Consider the following 21,473-nt stretch of genomic DNA (forward strand, 5'->3'; position numbering starts at 1 on the left):
TTTCTTTAGAATCCTCTGACTCTAAGGATTACTGCACAGCTTTATTTGCTGCCTTTCTCAGAGCTGCAAAAGGACCTAGTCAATCTGAGCTAGCTACTATGCTGGTCAGTCCTGCCCTCAAATGCATGAGATATGTAGGGCTGTAGCTAGCACCTGTAATTCCCTCCAGAGTACTTGACACTTGTAGACTAGTCACAGATGATGAGGTCTTTATTCTGGCATAAGGTACTCTGTCTTTGACTGGACCTGAGTGTTCTGCATTCAGCTCCTCCTACTCTAGTCAGTATCAACATCATAGAAAAAGAATGAAGGTTTACCTAAAGACTCAGTTGAGGTTTGGAGCAGTTCCAAAGGGTGGTTTCCACAGGAACACTGAGTTCAGAATGACTGCTTTTCCTGTGTTTGTGTAGTTGCTTGAAAATATCTGTGACATCAAAATTTAGAGTCCATTTTAAGAAAACCTTTGTTGTTGATCACATGTATCTCAGTTGTGGCATTCATAGCTCTTACACGCAAGCCTTATGTTCTTGGGTAAAACAGCTTTGTCTCAAAGAATGAGAAAAAAGCAAACATTCCTTAGGGTAATAGTGACTTTTTCCTTCACTGGATTCTCTGATATGGACAAAAGTCACAATCCAGCTAAATGGAGACCTTCCGTAATCTAGACAAGTACAATCTGGGTTCAGATCAATACATGGAATGGACACTATTAATAGTGCTGATAAATAGTCTCTTGTTGATGGGTGGAGGACAGGCATCCATTCTCATATTTCTTGACCTCTCTCCCACATTTGATAGTTAATCAAGGAATGCCAATGGAGTGTAGAGGAACACTCAAATTGCTTTAGTCCATCCTACAATGCACCCAAAGGATAGTGATAGAAAACTACTCCTTTCACAACTAGAACTTACTCTTGCATAGTCACACAAGGACTATTCTCCTTCACTCGTGTTTAACATCTATATGCAGCTATTAGAACTGGTGAATTATCATGGACTTACATGCCAGCAGGACATAGATAAGGCACAGCTTTTACCTTCTATGTCACAACATATAACAAAGCTGTCACCAAGTTTGTGCAGTGTTTGGTCAAGATCAGGACACAAATGAAGGACAACTAGTTGAAGATGAACCTCAATAAGATGGATGCAGAGGAAATGTCTTTGAGGAATGTGTAGCCATGATATAGTCTCCTTTGGATGAAGATACACAACCACAATTAGTCAATTCAGTCCCTAGTTTGAGTGCCACTGGATTCCTCTTTGATGCTAAGCCCTCGTATAGCAATATTGGTGAGCAATGTTTCCTAACATCTCTGGCTGATAAAGATACTGTGTCCTATCCTGGGAGGAAAATGACCTGGCCCAGTAATACACACCATGGTCACCTCCTGGCTGGACTACAGCAGTGCAGTATACCAGGGCATGAAGAAGTCGGCCCTTAAGAAACTCCAACTAGTAAAGAACACTGCAACATATCTGTTTGGTAGCATACAATATATCAGACCTGTCCTCTGTGAAGTACACTAGCATCCTATAGTCAAATTCAACGCCTCAGTCCTTCTCTTCAAGGTATTCAATATTTTGGGTCCAGGATACCTAAAAGATTTTTCTAAAGCTCCAAGACCAGGACCATAGCTGTGCTTCTCCACCGTGAAGTTGTTTGTTGAATGGGGAAATCTTGTTTGTGTAGGAGACCTTGGTTTCTCTGGAGCCAGTCAGACACTGGAATGGGTTCCCTCTGGATCTCAGAACCACCAAAGAATTCACCACTTTCTGCTCCAAGTTCAAAGTGCATGTCTTCAACCTTGCCTTCAATAACAATAAAAAAATCATAGAACTAAAGATCTAAAATAAAACTTCAAAATTAAGAATTAAATAAAATATAGGAAGGGAGAACCACATATGCATGATGATAATTGTGTTGCTTTATGTGCTTCTGGAAGGTACTCGTATCTCAGTGATGAGATTGGTATAAAATCCAGAATAGAATAGGAGACAGAATGAAAAACATCTTCATTGTGGATCATTATAAATTATCCTTTTTATCCCGGCTTTTAGCTTCATGGATGGCCTTGGCACAAGCATTCTTTTTCTCTTGTGCCTCTACCCTTTGGAGGGCATTCATGCTAGATACTTGCCATCGCCAAACAGATCTGGCAGCCAGTTTCCCACTGGGAACTTTGAAGCTCATGTAGAAACTGTCTTCAGTGTTGGGTCTCTGAAGAAAGCATTGCAGAGCAGCTTTGTAAAACGCTTCTCCATATCTAAAGGAATCCTGGATCATTCTCTCTCCTGGATAATTCAAAAAGGAGACTATATTCTATTTCAGACCTTACAGACAGAGGTCAAGATGAGGTAATTTCAATGTGACCCCTTACTCTTTAAAGGAGAGATGCTTTTTTTAAGACTCCACATTTGGTGGTGTTCTTGACAACACCTCCTGGCTGCTTCCAAGAAGCTCTCATTTACCTATCTCTGATCTTTCAGAGGCATAAATGTATGTATATCTGCATTAAAATAAATGCAGAGTGCAGCTGACATTTACTGTAATAAAACATTAGGAATTGATTATTTAACAGAAGAACTTTTCCTTTCCATCTTCTAAAAACAGAAAGAAACCTGAGAAGCAAAGCAACCTTAATTTTAAGAGATCGTGTTTGCACTCTCCCAACATGATAAATGAGTGTAATAACATTTATTCTGTCAGTTCAAGACCAGGAGGGGATATTTTGTAAAAGTGATTAGTCCCACCCACTATTGCTAATTAATTCTTGTTGTTTTGTACCATTATAGTAAATGAAAGGCTCAGTATGTATGTGGGTGGGTGAGGAATTTGGGGTTTTTCTCTAAAGTCCGGTGTTAAAGAGCTTCCTGTTTTGTGGGTAAGAGTATTATCGTATGACAAGCTGTAGTTTCTTAAAAACATCTTACAAAAATAAACTTGTTTTGTATGTTTAAATCTGTCTATGTAACATTAGTGACTTCTCATTGAATAATGACCTGCAAAGGAAGCAAACTAGGCTTGTTCACTTTTTTGCTTCTTTATGTGAAACATAAAGAAGGCCTGAAATGTATGTAAAGCAAATAAAGCTTAAGAAAAGGGGTTCTGTTTGCCTTTTAAAATTTTAGAAATATCAAGAATACCAAGTCTGATCTGTATGGGGTTTTGATGGAAGAATTGTTGGATGTTCCCGGATGTATATTGGGAGCGTTTTCTATTTAAAGATGGTGTATCTTTATAGAACTGGTTCACTACATAATTCATCTGTTTGATAGAACAGACTCCTGGGAACACATTACACTATATTTACATATAAGCGCCTCAAAAAAGAGAAACAAAATTTTTACTGTCCCAAGGAGATAAGCTATCTTAGGTCTCTGTTTTCCTCAGAGCTCACAGCAAGGGCTTGTTCTTCAGATCAAATTCTCTGACTAGTAGAAAGATGAGTCTCCTACAATTGTATAAAAATTGGCCAGATTCATGATCTGCCTGATACTCAGCAGAGGAAATTCCACACCGAAGGGTTCTCTGTGGAAGATAACTTCATCCTGTCCATGAAAATTCCAACTAATGTAAATGTGTGTGTATATATGTGTATATGTATATATGTGTATGTATGTAAATAGGGCCCAGATATTACATAAAGAGGCGCCATAGAAAATATATGTAGTAATACCAAATGTGCTAACTTTTTGACTAATATAGTAGCGCAAACAAACAAGATGCTGTTATCTACAAGAATATATTGGCGTTTGTGCTGTTCATTGAATGTATTAAAGTGATAGTTTCCTTTTAATGTCAAAGTACATTGCAAAACTGGGGAAAAGCTCAAGAGCAGGAGACAAAATAAAACACAGCCTGTAGAGCTCCCCGTAGAGTACTTACTTCCTTGCCATACTCTTTTGAATTAACATCAGATGAACAGAACTGTGCTGAGATTGTCTAAAGTTTATTGCTAGCTGGTTTTGTTTTAATCTGAGCATTTTACCTAAATGTGATGGCTAGACAGTCATCTGAGACTCTCTTGTTGCATCACTGCACTTCTTTATAAACTATGTCCTTCTGTTATGAGGGGTCCTGAATAGTCTACTTGTGGTGCAGTGTTTGAATTATTATTATTTTTGCAGGATATTACCATGACACTAATTTAACCATAAATTCCTTTATTAAATCCAAATTGTATTTACAACTGCTATAAACTTTTCTATCAGACTAAAAATAAGCAGTCACTACACCCAATACAGTAATAAAGTATTCATAAGCATGTGATCAGTTTACTTACAAATAAGCCAGACCTAGGGATGACAGTCTCATTCTGGCCTTCCCCCAGTATGATCAGGTAGAGTCTGACAAAGAACCTTCAACTTCATAGCTCTTTTTATACACTTCAGCTAACTTGCTAGCTCTGGCAAAAACCTAGTCTGAAGCAGTTCATCCTTGCTACTTTCCTTCCTTTAAGGCCTTCCTTTCCTATTCTTCCCACACCTCCACCCCCGCTTTCCAGTAGAACAGTGGGAAGGTTTATGCTTGTTTCTTTTAAGACAGTTTTCCTTTGCTTTTCACTTATCAGTTACTTTTTGATCATATATCTTCTCCACTCTGTAAGCAATATTACTTATTCTCATGACTTCTTTTACTCGCTTATTGCTTATACTACTCCTAAAGCAGATACTACTTTTTAAAGTAAACTTAAGCTAACTTTAATTAACTATCTCTACATTACCCACCTTTAAAACCATACATACCATGTGGGTTTTACTACATTTAAGCATTTCAAAGATTTTTTTATTTTGCAACATTTTGTACAACTAATAAACTTGACAAATACAAAATCAGAATAAGTTATCACAATCACATTGATAACTACCAAAGCTTTGAATGACCATCTTCACCAGGGATGTAATCCCACTTTGCATGCGTATTTCCACCAGGAAGGACTAGTTAACTACCAAATTCTCTGTTCCTGCCTATTTACAATTTTAAGTTCCAAGCTCAAGGGTGGAACAGGATTCCCAAACTTGGGTACTGCTTTCCAAGCATTCTACTGTGGATTCGACTTCAGCCTGTAATTCAGTTACAGTATGAAAAATGGGCATGGGATATAAGGTCTTTCCATTTATCCCCATGGTGAATTTTGGTGTGGAATCAAAACATTCGCCAATCAGAATAACAATCTTTGGATCCATACCAAAAGTGATTCTTTCCAGCCACCATGCAATATTTACTATTCCCAGCATAAGTGGCTTATACTTCACTAGTTCCCCAGCATCTCAACCATACTGTGAAGTTTGGAGATTTGTTCCCCTAGAGAGAACCCACATGCTGGCAACTCTGTAAAATGTTATACCTACACATGTGGGTGTTCCCTAGGTACAAGCGACAGGAGAAGTCCAGGACTTTCCAGACACTGTTGTTATCTTGCCACAGTATTTGAGGAGGAGAACAAACTTCTCAAACCTTATTGGCTTCAGTGTCTTCTAGTACTCCTACTCGTAGTATTTTAACAATGGTTTGACTGAGCTGGTATTTTGCAGTTACTGGTATGAATAGTCTGAATGGTGTAAAACAACACCCTCCCTCCCCATCCCCCAAAAACAACAACAACAATAACTAAAAAAACCTCTCAAGGGTCCAATATCGTGGGGGTTAATTGTGGAAAGAAGATATAGGGCTCCTTATCCCAATCAATATGATCTCTGCCATACCAGGTTTTGATAAAGAGGGCAAACATATCAGTGAGTGGCTTTGATTTTTCTCTAGTGCATACCCTCCATACACAGGATATGTTATGTCCCTGGCTATTGCCCTGCTTTGATGTTCCTCACTGGTTTGGTTGATTTTCATTTACTGTAAGCTGTACTTCCTTAAATAAAGTAACTATACTGTGCATATTCTATACATTCAGAAGTTCTTGATTAACGAGTTCTTTACTTTGCTCATTCATTGGGCTTAGTATGTCTGCAGCCAACTTGTGTTGGAATGCTCAGTGATGTTCCCACAGGGTCTTAATGTCCACCAGGTCCAGGTTTCAGATTGATGCTCTGGCTCTAAACCACCCTGCTAAGTCACTGGCAAATAGGGCTCTGTCGGCATCTCTTTTGAATTGATTCGGGTGCCTTTACCTCTGCATGTCTATCAACAATAGTCCTTTATCATTTGCCATACAATTGGCCAAGCTCTGGTGGACATAATCCTTTTGGCAAATGCAATGAAATCAAGCTGAACAACACAGGTATATGTATAAATTGAACATCATTGTACAGCACTTGAAGGGACTATAATGCCAATCCATTACTCGGTCCTACCTCCACCTTGGGGCATTCTTCTCCTCCTCCTCCTCCATTGTATGGTATTTGTGCCACCCTTATTTCTACTGTCTCTGATTCTCAAAAGAGTACATATTGATGAGATCTTATTTGATTAAAATATACAGGAAACACAAAACACGTATAATGCCCCTCATGTCTAACATACACATATGGAAAATTCAAGGTACTGTGCCAGATAAACTGCAGTGCTAGCTTTTTTGTATTATATAGTAGGGGCCTCCTCATTTAGGTGCTGGAAATAGTTTTTTCCAAGGTTAACTGTACCAGCACTCTGTCTCCTACTTGCCAATCTACATTTTGGGCTTGTCAGTTAAAGTATGCCCTCATTTTTGGCATGATCCTGCTGTGCACTAGACACACAAATTGTAATTTTTCCCCCGTCTGTCTTACCCATTGTTCTGTGACCAACCCTTCCTTCATTAGGGTTGGCACAGGAACCGTGAACAAATGTTCTGGGAGTCTCATTTCTCTGCCTGTTATAGCAGTAAAAGGAGACACACCGGTTTTATTCATTAAAGTGAGAAGAGTCCTAAGCAATTATTTCATCCCAGTCTTTGCCTGATTCACACACAGTCTTCTTTAGTGTTGTTTTGACTGTTCTGTTTGTGCTTTCCACCACGCCAGAAGCGTGTGGCTGAAAAGTTATGTGAAATTTTTGCTCTATTCACAGCATAATGCAAGCATCTTTCATCACCTTCCCTGTGAATGTTGTTCCCTTGTCTGTCTCTGGATCATTCCCCTCTTGGAAAAGACATGCTCTCTGCTAATAGTTTTCCTGTAACAGGAGCAGGTGGTTTCTCCAGTAGGCAAGACTTCTATCCATTTAGTAAAAGCATCAACAATTACAAGTAGATATTGGTCTGCTGCCTCTTGTGTGCAATAACTCCCCAGCCTGGTTAATCTATAGTCTTTCCCAAGGAACCCTGAGGTGCTGTGCCTGAATAAATCCACATTTTGTTTTCCCTGGTGAATTGCTTTTAGCATCAAATAAGACAATTATTAACATGATTTATGAACATCCTTTTTTTTTATAATTCGGCCACTTTAATCTGTCACTGATAAGTGGCATCAGCATTTTGATGGGCTCCCACTGGTACATCATGCACAGAACTTAATATTTCCCTTTCAAGGAGCTGTGGTAGAATTCAGAGCAGGTAAGGTAAATCATCTCCTTCAGTGAGCATCAGATTTTCCCTCACAAGGAGCAATTTACCATTTAACTGGTTTAACTCCCCATATAATACTTTTTGTTTAAGAGCAGATACTTCTGGATCAGATTCTTGTAATGTTGTTAAATCAATGTTTTCTGCTTGTGCTCAAGTGGTAACACCACAGACTGGAGCTCCACTTGCAGCAGCTACGTCCATCCCGCGGTTTTTCCTGCTCACTTCCCCATGTTTGGAATGAGCTTTTACCTTAAGCACACATACCACTGAGTTACCCAATTTATTTGCTAGTTCCTATACACAGGACAAAATGGCTTAATCGTGTAAAGGCTTTTGATCTGTTGTCAAGGCTGGATCCCCACTTTGAACTTTAGGGTACAAATGTAGGGGCCTGCATGAAAACTTCTAAGCTTAACTACCAGCTTAGCTCTGGTTCCGCTGCCACCATTTCAATTTTTCCCTCCCTGGGAAGCCTTGAAAAACCTTCACCAATTCCCTGGTGAATACAGATCCAAACCCCTTGGATTTTAAAACAAGGAGAAATTAACCATCCCCCCTCCTTCCTTCCACCAACTCCTGGTGAATCAAGATCCAAACCTCTTGGATCTTAAAACAAGGAAAAATCAATCAGGTTCTTAAAAAGAAGGCTTTTAATTAAAGAGAAAAAGTAAAAATCATCTCTGTAAAATCAGTATGGAAATTAACCTTACAGGGTAATCAAACTTAAAGAGCTTAGAGGACTCCCCTCTAGTCTCAGGTTCAAAGTACAGCAAACAAAGATAAACACTCTAGTAAAAGGTACATTTACAAGTTGAGAAAACAAAGGAAAACTAACACGCCTTGCCTGGCTATTTACTTACAAGTTTGAAATAGGAGAGACTAGTTTAGAAAGATGTGGAGAACCTGGATTGATGTCTGGTCCCTCTCAGTCCCGAGAACGAACACACTCCCAAACAAAGAACACAAACAAAAGCCTCCCCCCCCCCCCCTCAAGATTTGAAAGTATCTTGTCCCCTTATTGGTCCTTTAGGTCAGATGCCAGCCAGGTTACCTGAGCTTCTTAACCCTTTACAGGGAAAAGGATTTTGGAGTCTCTGGCCAGGAGGGATTTTATAGTACTGTACACAGGACAGCTGTTACCCTTCCCTTTATAGTTATGACATCTGTACTGCAAAATAAATTCATACTCCAGCAAGGGAGATATGTTGTCAAAGCATCACAGATACACGGAGAGTCTGAACGTGTTATACCTGCCGGTGCTTGTCCTTTATTACAGAATGATGATGCCTTTGCTACAGCAGCCACTTCAGCATACTCGGTTGAGTGTGTAGTACACCTGTACTGCACATGTTCAACCTGAACTGAAGGCGCCCAAACCACACATCTTATGACTGGGGTCCCTATTTTGGTGATAGGATGACCCATCAACATATATTGTCAGACCCTCAGGGTGAAGCCATTCAGAATTTAAATTATGTACTGCACATGGGATAAAATGGTTAGAGGGCCCCTTTTTTTAGGATACTTGCATGGAGTACCACAATTCTCATCTTTGCCTGCAAGACTGTTGGTTGTTTAAGACAACAGACTTCAATTTGGTGCTCTTCCAGCAGCAAGGACCACTATGTCAATCTAGGACTAGTCTGGTAAAATCAGAGCTGATATAGTGTCAAAAGATACTTTAAAGGAGTATGAGCAGTGTACAGTTTTGTGTCCCCGAATCCCATCAGATATCTAAAATGTGTTAGAGCTCACCAAACAGTCGATAAATGTTTTTCACGTGGGGTATTCTACTTTCCAGCTCCATTCAGTATCCTGGAAGAATAAGCAATAGGTTTTTCTCTGTCATGATAGTCCTGAATTAACACAGCTGAAATGGCTGTGTCCCTGTTTGTGACAAACAATCCAAAAGGTTTTGTATAACTTGGAGTGCTAAGAACTGGAGCTTTTGTTAAAGCCTCTTCATTCCCATTCTACAGTTTTCTGCAGGAGCTGGTAGAGAGATGCAGCGATTGCTGTGTAGTCAGGTAAGAAATCCTGACAAAAGCCTGTCCTGCCCAGTGAGATAGCAGCACTCTCTGTGTTAGGGAAGGGCAGCTCCAAAATCAGTTCAACCTTTTGTTTTTCTGGAGCTTTCTGGCCAGGATGCAGAGTTAGTTCCAGGAAGGAAATCTCCTGCAAACAGGTTTCTAGTAGATTTTAAATGATTTTCCCCATCAGAAGTATGCACCAGAATATCATCTACACATTGCACAGCATTTTCTTAATAGGTTTAGCCCTAAGCCATTAGTGGGATTTGTTTTCAATCTGGGGCATTTCAATCTATTAAACAATTTCTTAGTTTTTATACTGTTATTCTTTTCCACTTACAAAACATCACCGTATAGACTTTTACTCCCTAATAACATTTGCTTCACAGTTAATCATAACTTTTATAGTTTAATTTCTATTTACTATTGCATTATATTAGCCATATCAATTTCCACATGAAGTGTAACTGTTTTTGTGCTTAAAAAGTTGCCATGTACCCTTATTAAAGTGACTGATTACTCAGAGCCACCTTAAGGGGTCAATCATCCTAACATTGCTTCTCTTGTGCACCTCCCCCCTGCTGTTTCTTAAGCGGTGCACTGTGTTTTGTTTTTCATTCTTTTCCTGCAGTGCTTTTAGCTGCTGTTTTATTACTGAAAAAGGATCTCTCCCCATTATCCTGGTTCTGGCTGGCTATGCCACAGTTCTGACCATGTCCTCTGGTCCTTATTTAAAAAGATATTGAACTTTAACCCTTTTGGGTACCTCAGTGGTTTTATAAATGCTAAATAACAAAACTGCATGACACTAGATACCTGTGTTTGGCAAAACATCTCTACTTTGGATAGATAATTAGTGGATTTTTTTTTAAAGCCAATTTATTTCACACATTTTACATTTTTTTTTTTTTAGATCGGTGTTTTTTTTAATTCTGAGGTCCATTGATGTACTGTAAACAGTTTATTATGAAAGACCAAATAAATACTTTAAACTTGCTCAGCTTACTCTTGCCAACTGAGCCACTGAACCTTCTTTCCTAAAATGGTTTTACCTTTGCAAATGGCAATTTATGAGCAGATGATGCATTTAAGTTGCTCACATTTCTAAACTGCAGTTTTATTTTTATATTTATGCTTTGGGTAAGTTTTTATAGGCAAGATAACTTTTTGGGCCTGGGCTCTGCTAATTGCTGAATCCTAGCAATGTTTTGTTTTACTGCCATTTTCACTCCTATTTTCCTCAGTGTTGCAGCTATCTGCGACTTTTTAGTAAGCTTATTTACACTTAAATTTTTCTTTTTCTGACAGGCAGTATTTCTGTTTTAATTTACTAGGTGTTGCCCCAATCTATTGTTTGAGCTGATCATCACCCCTTATGTTGCTCTTAATAATCTTTCTGCACGACTGTACATAGGTTATGTCCCCATTTGTATATTTGGAAGTAGTCAAGCCGTATAGAAATCCCTATTTCCTTTTCAGTGATTTTTTTTTGACTAAATCATCCATAGTCAAATGATATTGTCGCTCTCCATACAGCAGTCATTTACAATTGCTTATTTACAGACCATTCCTTTGGGGAAAGAGCCCATTTTCCTTCAGAGCATCTGTAAAGGCTACTGCGAGAAAAGTATAGTGGGGGTTCTCTCACTACCTGACCAGCCCTTTGCATGATTTGACTACCAGGTTTCCATTGGGCGTGACTGTACTGGAATTGTATTGCATTGCCATAAGTTAGTTTCATTATTAAATCAACCTTTTAACACTTGAACATCCTCTAACACTTCTTTCCATTGTTAACACTTCTGCAAACCTTGACTGTTTAGTTCCCTCCAAAATTTGCAGCATTCATTTGTGCAAAAGCTACTTTTTAAACTCCTCACTCTCTCGCCTTAATCACTTGTTTATCTCCCAAAATGACACATTCATCAGCTGATTTCTCTCTTTCATCCATTTTGGAGCCATGAAATTGACAAGAAAGGCTGGTAGGTTCCCTGTTGTGAACCATGTGCCTGGCTCATAACTCAGGCTGTCACCCTTGGGTGGGTGGGGGGCTCCAACTAGAGCCCGGCTGCCCCCTGGGCTCCCGGCTGCCCATTCCCAGTGCACTGCTACCCAGACTCTCCACTCCTGGCAGGGAGCCCTGCTCCCCCCGGCTCCCCGCTCCCAGCCAGGCTGCTGCCTGGGCTCCCCACTCTGAACACAGCTGCTGGGGGCTGAGAGCCAGGCCTTCCGGCTCCCCACAGAGCTCCCAGAGTGCAGCTGCTCTGAGAGGAGACAATAGCAGCATGAAATTGAGCCTGGGTGGGGCTCACAGCTGGGGCTGTCACCCTAGGTTGGATGGAGGGGCTCCAGTTGTAAGCCCTGCATGGCTGTCATTTTTCCACAATGCCCCACTTCAGTCACTGCAAGCACTCTTGGTGAGGATACGCTCCAACAGCAGAAGGAGGGTAGTGTGGACACCAACAGCTGATTGACTGCGATGGCAGGTCGACCTAAATTAAGTCGACCTAATTTTGTAGTGTAGACATGCCCTTAGCCCCCAAGTACAATCCCTATAACACAGCTGCCTTTGCCTGTGCTTTCTTTTCCTTGGGATTGTTTAAGAAGACAGTATTAATATTGGTCTCCTCTGGTCTTAGTCTTTAAAATTTCAGTGATGTTCAATGGATCTCTGCCACTTTTTGCCAAGAAGCTTTCCACATAGGTATCCAAGGTACATTCCATTTCTCTTTTGCTGGTGATTTTTACTTTAGGAGAGAAATTATAATAGCTCCAGAGGATAAGTCACTACTCTTTACCCTAGGGTTTTAGAGCAACTGAAATTAACGTTGGTGGAAGTCCCTTCGTGGTTGCTAGAATGTTGGAATTATTATTTATGAAAGGTATTACCACAACACTAATTTAGACATAAGTTACTTTAAATCCAAAGGCCAAATGGTATTTATACAATTGCTGCAGACATATCTATCTGCCTGAAAACAAGCAGTCACTATATCCAATACAGTAACAAAGTATTCATTAGCATATGAGCAGTACACTGGCGACACCGAAGGATGATTGTCTCATTCAGACATGCCCTAGCACAGTGGCTTTCAAACTTTTTTACTGGTGACCCCTTTCACATTGCAAGTCTCTGAGTGTGACCCCTCCCCCTTATAAATTTAAAAACACTTTTTATATATTTTATATATTTAACACTAAATACTGGAGGCAAAGCGGGGTTTGGGGTGGAAGTTGACAGCTCGCAACCTCCCGACCCACCCAGTTTGAGAAACTCTGCCCTAGCATGATCAGGTAGAGTCTGACAACCTTTAAATTCATAGCTCTCTTTATATACCTCAGCTAACTTGCAAGCTTTTGCAAAAACTCAGTTTGAAGCTGCTCATTCTTGCTATTTTCCTTCTTCTAAATCCTTCCTTTCTCCACAGCCCTTTTGTTGTGGAGAAACAGTGTGAGGGTTTATGCTTGTTTCTTTTAAGACCATTTTCCCTTGTCTTATTTCTGCAGCTTTTCATGTCAGTTATTTTTGAACCGTACATCTTTCCCACACTGTAAGCAATATTGCTTATTATTCTCATAACCTTTTTTACTTGCTGATTGAGGCCTTTTCTGTACTTGCCACAAACCATAAAGCAGATATTTTTCTTAGGCAAACTTAAGCTAACTTTAATTAACTATCCCTATTTGCCATGTAGTACTATATATGTATTTAAAAGGCCCTGTGTACTTATGTAGTGTGTCAGACGTAAAGTTTGACACAGCCCCACAGATTATATAGCAGAGTTGAATTGTGTTGCAGTGTTTGGGAGAGCAGCTTCATTAAAGCAGGATTTATGAGCTTCACATGGCAGCCACCTCCATCTAACCCCAGGAGTACAGTAGTCCCTTCTGTTGCTGGCTGCTCTTTCTACTTCAGTCTGCAACACATAGTCTCCCTTCTTATGGGCCTTAGTAGCACCGCAAGATGGGAGGCCTATTTCTGCAGTTCAGGAGCTGAGTAGCTGTCAAGTGGCTGTCATGCAGAGGGCACCGAAGGAAGGAAGTAGCTTGAAAGGCCTTGTCTATACTACAGAGTTTTGTCAATGCAAGTTAAGCTGACAGTTAAAAACTGGTGTAATTACATTGCTTGTGCATGTTCATACAATGCTCCTTCTGTTGGCAGAGCGCGTTTACAGTTGGTGCTCTAGCATCGACAGTGAGAGCAGTGCACTGTGGGTAGCTATCCCACTGTGCTACTTGCCACCTTCTGCAGCTAGGAGTTGTGGCAAGGCAGAGTGGATTGCAGTGCGGTGTGGGCTCAATGTCCCATGATGCAGTTCTTTCCGTCCCAGCATTCTATGGGCTTACGACTGCATTTCGTAGCATTTTTTCAGTAGCTCCTGTTTACTGTGTGCATGCCTTCTCTGTGTGAAAGGATGGATCCTACACTGCTCTCTACTGTTGTGGTCACTGTTATGAATACATCGCGGATGATCATGCAGTATATCATGATTTCCCAATCTGACCAGGAATCAGAGTTGCCTGACCTGCTGTGTGCCATGGAAAGAAACAACACCAGATAACTTTTGGCATTCATGGAGTAGCTGCACGCAGGAGACCGTCACTTTGGGGCTCAGGAAATGAGTGCAGAGTGGTTGTATTGCATTGTTATGCAGGTCTGGGATGACGAACAGTGGCTGCAGAGTTTTCGGATGTGGGAAGCCACCTTCCAGGAACTGCGCAGTGCTTGCCCCAGCACTACGGTGCAAGGACACCAAAATGAGAGCTGCCCTCTTGGTGTAGAAGCTGGTGAATCCAGACTGCTACCAGTTGGTTGCGAATCAGTTTGGAGATGGGAAGTCCATCCTGCTAAGGAGGACTGTGACTCTTGGCAATGTGCATGAAATATTGGATGGTTTTGCGGCAATGGGATTCCCTAACTGGGGTGGGGCGATAGATGGTACGCATATCCCAATTTTGGCCCTGGACCATTTTCATAGAATTATAGAACTGGAAGGGATCTCGAGAGGTCATCTAGTCCAGTCCCCTGCACTTGTAGCAGGACTAATTATCTAGACCATTCCTGACAGGTGTTTGTCTAACCTGCTTTTAAAGTCACCAATGATGGAGATTCCACAACCTCCCTGGGCAATTTATTCCAGTGCTTAACCACCCTGATAGTTAGGAAGTGTTTCCTAATATCCAACATACACCTCCCTTGCTGCAATTTAAGCCCATTGCTTCTTGTCTTATCCTCGGAGGTTAAGAAAAACAATTTTTCTCTCTCCCTGTAACAACCTTTTACATACTTGAAAACTGTTATCATGTTCCCTCTGTCTTCTCTTTTCCAGACTAAACAAACCCAGTTTTTTCAATCTTCCCTCATAGGTCATGAGACCTAGACCTTTAATCATTTTTGTTGCTCCTCTCTGGACTCGCTCCAATTTGTCCACATCCTTCCTGAAATGTGGCACCCAGAACTGGACACAATACTCCAGTTGAGGTCTAATCAGACTGGAGTAGAGTGGAAGAATTACTTCTCGTGTCTTGCCTACAACACTCCTACTAATACAACCCAGACTGCTGTTCGCTTTTTTTGCAACGTTACACTGTTGACTCATATTTAGCTTGTGGTCCACTAGGACCCCCAGATTCCTTTCCGCAGTACTCCTTCCTAGGCAGTCATTTCCCATTTTGTATGTGTGCAACTGATTGTTCCTTCCTAAATGGAGTACTTAGCATTTGTTCTTATTGAATTTCATACTATTTACTTCAGACCATTTCTCCAGTTTGTCCAGATTATTTTGAATTTTAATCCTATCCTCCTAAGCACTTGCAACCTCTCCCAGCTTGGTATTGTCTGCAAACTTTATAAGTGTACTCTATGCCATTATCTAAATCATTGATGAAGATGTTGAACAGAACTGGGCCCAGAATTGATCCCTGCGGGACCCCACTTGTTATGCCCTTCCAGCATGACCGTGAACCACTGATAACTACTCTCTGGGAACGGTTTTCCAACCAGTTTTGCACCCACCTTTATAGTAGCTCCATCTAGGTTGCATTTCCCTAGTTTATTTATGAAAAGGTCATGCGAGAAAGTATCAAAAGTTTTACTAAAGTCAAGATATACCACGTCTACCGGTCCTCCCCCCCTCACCCCCCTCCATCCACAAGGCTTGTTACCCTGTCAAAAGAAGCTATCAGGTTGGTTTGACACTATTTGTTCTTGACAAATCCATTCTGACTGTTACTTATCACCTTATTATCTTCTAGATGTTTGCAAATTGATTGCTTAATTATTTGCTCCATTATCTTTCCAGGTACAGAAGTTAAGCTGACTGGGTTGTCCTTATTTCCCTTTTTATAGATGGGCACTATATTTGCCCTTTTCCAGTCTTCTAGAATCTCTCCTGTCTTCCATGACTTCTCAAAGATAATTGCAAATGGCTGATATCTCTTCAGTCAGCTCCTTGAGTATTCTAGGATGCCCATTTCATCAGGTCCTAAGTAATTTTTAACTTGTTCTTTCCCTATTTTCTGATGGATTGCATCAATAGAAAGGGGTACTTCTCCATGGTATTGCAGGTGCTTGTGGATCACTGTGGGTGTTTCACTTACATTAACGCGGGGTGGTTCAGGAAGGTGCATGACACATGCATTTTCAGTAAGAGTGGCCTGTACGGAAAGCTCCAAGCAGGAACTTTCTTTCCAGATCAGAAGATTCCAGTGGGGAATGTTGAAATGGCCATACTAATCCTGGGAGACCCAGCATATCCCTTACTCCTATGGCTCATGAAGCCTTATATGGAAAACCTGAAGAGCAACAAGGAGTGCTTCAACAATAGGCTGAGTAGGTGCATAATGACTGTAGAATGTGTCTTTGGCAGATCAAAAGTACGCTGATGCTATCTTCATGGCAGGTTAGACACAAATGACCAACATATTCCTGTGGTCATAGCAGCTTGCTGTGCACTCCATAATATTTGTGAGGCTAAGGGTAAAAAGTTCTCCCCCGGTTGGGGTGTGAAGGTGGATTGCCTGGCTGCTGAATTTGAGCAGCCAGATACCAGGGCTATTGGAGGTGCACAACGGGGGTGCTATTCGAATCAGGGAGGTTTTGAGGCAACATTTTGACAATGAGCATCAGTAATATGTTTTTCTATAAAGCACTCTGCCATGCTTTAACTTGCCGCCTTGCATAAAAATTGTGATGATTCCTGATGGGGATCTGTAGTCACCAAATGATTAGATTGCCCCTATATATTACTACCAGCAGTAACCACTATCTGTAGGAGACAGATTGGTTATCTTTCAGAGAGTTTGTTTTTATTAAATACCAATTAACAACACCAACAAGACTTGGTGGGAGGGGAGATAAGAGTGTAGGCTCTCATAGCTGTGTGTCCAGCTATCATTTCAGAAGCTGTACGAAAGGGTGGAGTGAATGGGGTACAAGATGTTCCAGGAAGTTGCAAAGGATGTGTGGGAGGAGTTTGGAGAGTGCATGGAAAGCAGTTCTGTATCAGCTGCAGGTTGGGACTAGCATGCATGTCTTCTGTCCGGAGAATGATTAGGGACTCCAGCATCTGTGTTTGCTTCTGCATCACTTTTATCATCTGCTCCTGGCCTTTTAAAATGCACTTGTCATTGTCCTTTCTGTCCTGCTTTTCTATTTTAAATTTTTCCTTCGGGGACTCTCTCCTCTCTCTGCAGTCTTTTTTTCAGCCTCTAAGGGTTGGTGTGCCTCTCAGAACATATCCTCCTTGCTCTGCCTTGGTCACTTCATTATCTAGTGGAGGTGCTCTGCTGGTGTGTAAGGGTTCCCCTGAAGGCCATATCTGCAGAAGCACAGGAAACAATACCCAGAAGCATGATTGTTCGTTAACTCACAGCATTGAATCATTATAGTAAAATACCTCTCTTTTTTTTAAAAACGTATGAATTGCTTTTCCCCTGTCCCTTGGCAAGCACACATCTCGGCAAACACCCCAAAGATGGTGAGTTTTGCCTGAGGGGAGGGGGAGAGGGGTTGGGTGCTCAAGATGGGGCAAAGGGTCTAGGTTTTTTTTAAGGGGATCACTGCAGGAGACTAGGGCCAATATTGTAAATTTAGTCACCATTTTACACAGCGGGGTCGTTGAAGCCAATATCTCACTCCTGAGGGTAAACAAGGATGCAAGGGTGCATCTCCCGCATGTGTGCGGCTTCAGACCCAGTTCCTATGCTGCTTGCCTTTGTGCCGCATTGGTCCCTGCACAAGTGATTGCCGATTGGTGTGGGGAAAGTGGAGGAAGGAACCTTTGGCAGAGGATTGGCGAGTACCTCTAGGAAAGTTTCCTAGAAATCTCTCTCTAGGATTCCCATGAAATCTTGGTGTGCCTTAACACACTGTTCTGCTGTACTGCTTAGCTGCGGAAGGAAGTGTGGAGCACACTCAAACACAGATAGTCTTGTACATTTTTATCCCTTCACCCACTTCTTGAATATACAGAGCAAAGGACAGCTCTACCTCATATAACCGAGGAGTATCAACTCAAAAAGATCACTTACCAGGGCTCTCCTGTCCTGCATCATGCACACCAGAGACAGACTGCTGGGTCTGGCCAGCCCCCTCTGGTGTGGAAAAGAGGTCTTGACTTGCTGCATCACTGGACAACCCTGACGTGTGCTCCACATTGTCCTCCAACTCAGCCTCCTTGTCCATGACTTCGTTCTCAGGGTGAGTCCACTGCCCGCTGCCTCCAGCCCCGTTTGAAGTATTCCCAGGGCTCATGGAGGTGGGGTCACCGCCAAGGATAGCGTCCAGCTCCTGATAGAAGCATCAGGTATTCGGCACAGCACCAGAGCAACAGTTGCCTCCCTTGTATGCCTGCCTCAGCTCCTTTGTCTTCACACGGCACTGATGCATGTCCCATTCATAGTCCGTATCTAACAAGCCATCAGACTATCGGTATCAAAGTTCCTATGGCTAGAGCAGAGCTGGGACTGCGCAGCCTGTTCTCCCCACAGTGCCAGCATATCTAGCAACTCGGGTGTGCTCAACGCAGCAGAGCATTTGCTGCATGGAGCCACCATGGTCAGCTGAGAAAATGCAATGTGAGCTATTCACACCCAGCAAACAGGAAGTGGAATTTCAGTAATTCCTGTGCCTTTTAAAGGGGGAGGGATGGATGCCTGTGTACCTGGTGCAGGTCAGCGGAATTTGAACCACTGACCAAAGCAGTCAGGATGGGCATTGTGAGACACCTCCTGGAGGCTATTTAGAGCGATATAATCAAGCGTTGTGTCTACACGGACACTTAGTCAATATAACTTTGCCACAAAAAGCTCTACGCCTCTCGTCGAGGTGATTTTATTTTGTGGGCAAAGCAGGAGCATTTTGTCAGTTGGAGTATTGCAGTTCATACATCTCCACTGTTTTGTCAAAGAAACCTGACTTTTGTCGACAAAACTGTAGTGTAGACAAGGCCTAAGATGTTGCAGTACATATCCCTCTCTTTCTCTGTCAGTAAAATTTAGCAAAGGCTCCTGCAAAAGTTCTGAGTAGGCTAGTAATCGCTCTTTCCCTTGCTGCTTTACCATTTGGAGCAATCTCCCCTTCCATTCTTTTAATGCCCATGTGCAGAAACTAAAATACAAACAGGGAGGAATAAGACAGAAAAGCAAAATGGTCAGCCAAGAAGCTCAAGAGCAGAAGGCAGGGCCGCCCGGGGGGGGGGCACGTGGGGCAATTTGCCCCGGGCCCCGCAGGGGCCCCCACGAGAGCTTTTCGGGGCCCCTGGAGTGGGGTCCTTCACTGACTCCGGGGGCCCCTGAATCCCCTGGCAGAAGGCAGTAGTTTTGAGGATTTGTGATATAAGCAGGTAATATAAGGGGCTATATGTCTGGCTATATCATATTATACACAGGATTCTGGGTGTGGGTGTGCATGTGGCAACCTGGAAATTGCTCATCCTTTTTTGGTTTTTGTTCTTTTGCAGATGATCACTGTGAATGCTTCCTTGTTCCCTAGCTCTATTACTAATTCGTTGATAGCAGTTGGAAATGATGGCCTTCAGGAGAGAGACAGAATGGTTCGAGCTTGTATTGCCATTATCTGTGAACTAGGTGAGAATGTTGAAACAATTAACAAATTCAACACCAAGCATCAACTCGCCGAATCTTTAAAGGATCCTTTCTTTTGTAGGCTTTTTCCCCAAGTAATTGAATATATTATAGTAGGTAATTTGTAAAGTAGATAATCATATTGAAGTGTGGGCTTTTTTTTTGTGAAAATGTCACAAATATAGCGAATATTTTTAGTTGTCAAAAAAGTCAGTCAATTTAAAATAGTCAGGTTAACCCCCCCCCCCCCCCCAAACAAAGAAATTGACACTTTTATCCTTGCCATGAGCTCTTTGCCATTTTTTGTGGTTTTTACAATTAACCTTTGCTATTAAAAATAAAAAATAAAAAAAGTTCCCCCCATCTCAGCTGCTGTGTAAAAGACCCACACAAACTGGCAATAATAATTGAAACTGAAAATTACTAGGCACTGTCAAATGTGCAAATGAAGCTGCAAAATGTTTTCTCAAGTACTTTTCAGTTATAGTAATGGTGACTATTATGTCTAATAATAGGTGGCAGTATTTTCAGAGAAAAGTGCAAGTATTTAAGTTGGCCATGTCTTTTTAATGTGTTAATCCCCACATTTATTACTCAAGTTAATATGCATTACAATCAGATATTAAACTGTAATATTTAATTTGCATGAAACGTTTTAAAATTGGTAATAATATTAGAAATCTGCTGACAACAAAAAGTAAGTCTGTTTTCACAAAGATCATTTAGACCAAAGGCGGCACGCAAGCTGATTTTCAGTGGCACTCACACTGCCTGGGTCCTGACCACCGGTCCGGGGGGCTCTGCATTTTAATTTAATTTTTAAATGAAGCTTCTTAAACATTTTAAAAACCTTATTTATTTTACATACAACAATAGTTTAGTTATATATTATAGACTTATAGAAAGAGACCGTCTTAAAAACGTTAAAATTATTACTGGTACGCGAAACCTTAAATTAGAGTGAATAAATGAAGACTTGGCACACCACTTCTGAAAGGTTGCTGACCCCTGATTTAGACAATGCGACCTATGTTGCATCCACCATGCTTTCTAGAATTAGTGTAGAACAGTTTCATTGAGATCATTACATGCTAACATCAACTGATGGAAAATAAGTGTAACTGTTGTTTTCAAGATTTAAATTTTAGATTTAAAAAAGTAGAAACTGTTCTGTTTTTTGCCACATATACAACATTTATACTGCAATGCAAATCCATTCTATTGAAAAAATACTATACCTGTAGTGAAATGTCCATGTACTCTTGTGCGTGTGCTCAGAAGCAAGCATTTTCATCTTTGTCAAGAAGCACTGTGTAGTGACTGACTCTTGCCAATATTTATGTTGATGAAATATTATTGCAAAATGTTAGCAGCTGATTGGAGCGGGGGGTATCATCAACATAACTTGACTTAGTTAAAAGCTTTTTATGACCACTACCATCTGATAGCATTCACAGGAAAAAAGTTTATAAACAACTCTTTGATAATTTAATCTCAAATATAATGGGTTGTACTTCTGATTTCTTGCTGCAAATTTATAAATAATGCAACTACATATTCCAGTATTAGCCATAGTTAGCAAGATTCAACGAGGCTTTGGCGGTTTATATGGATAAGAATATCCAGGGTTTAAATAGTTAATTCTAACAAAAAGAGTATTGGAAGGGAGCTAAAACATTTTGCTTCAGATTTAATCCAGTCTCTAACTACTATTAGGGATTAGGATGAAACCTTCATGGGCAACTGATAACCCCATGACTGCCTACTGTAGGGTTTCTTGCACTTTCCTCTGAAGCATCTGTGGGGTGGTCACCGTTGGGGACAAGGTATTGGACTAGATGGATCAAGGTTCTGATCC

General features: G+C 41.2%; 1 protein-coding gene across 2 annotated transcripts in view; it reads left to right on the top strand.

The window, feature by feature from the left end:
* RICTOR (RPTOR independent companion of MTOR complex 2) overlaps window positions 1-21,473 on the top strand; it is a 182,060-nt gene that overhangs the window by 74,747 nt on the left and 85,840 nt on the right. Inside the window, exons 1-2 of one of the 2 annotated variants that reach the window (XM_054032099.1) lie at window positions 18,273-18,336; window positions 19,492-19,618. In XM_054032099.1, the coding sequence (XP_053888074.1) occupies window positions 19,492-19,618 (127 nt within the window). In that variant the 5' untranslated portion in view covers window positions 18,273-18,336. Of the gene's footprint in view, window positions 1-18,272; window positions 18,337-19,491; window positions 19,619-21,473 lie in introns of those variants that run through there. The other variant, XM_054032098.1, reaches the window with a different exon arrangement.

Source organism: Malaclemys terrapin, chromosome 6, assembly GCF_027887155.1.
Source record: "Malaclemys terrapin pileata isolate rMalTer1 chromosome 6, rMalTer1.hap1, whole genome shotgun sequence".
NCBI lineage: Eukaryota > Metazoa > Chordata > Testudines > Emydidae > Malaclemys > Malaclemys terrapin.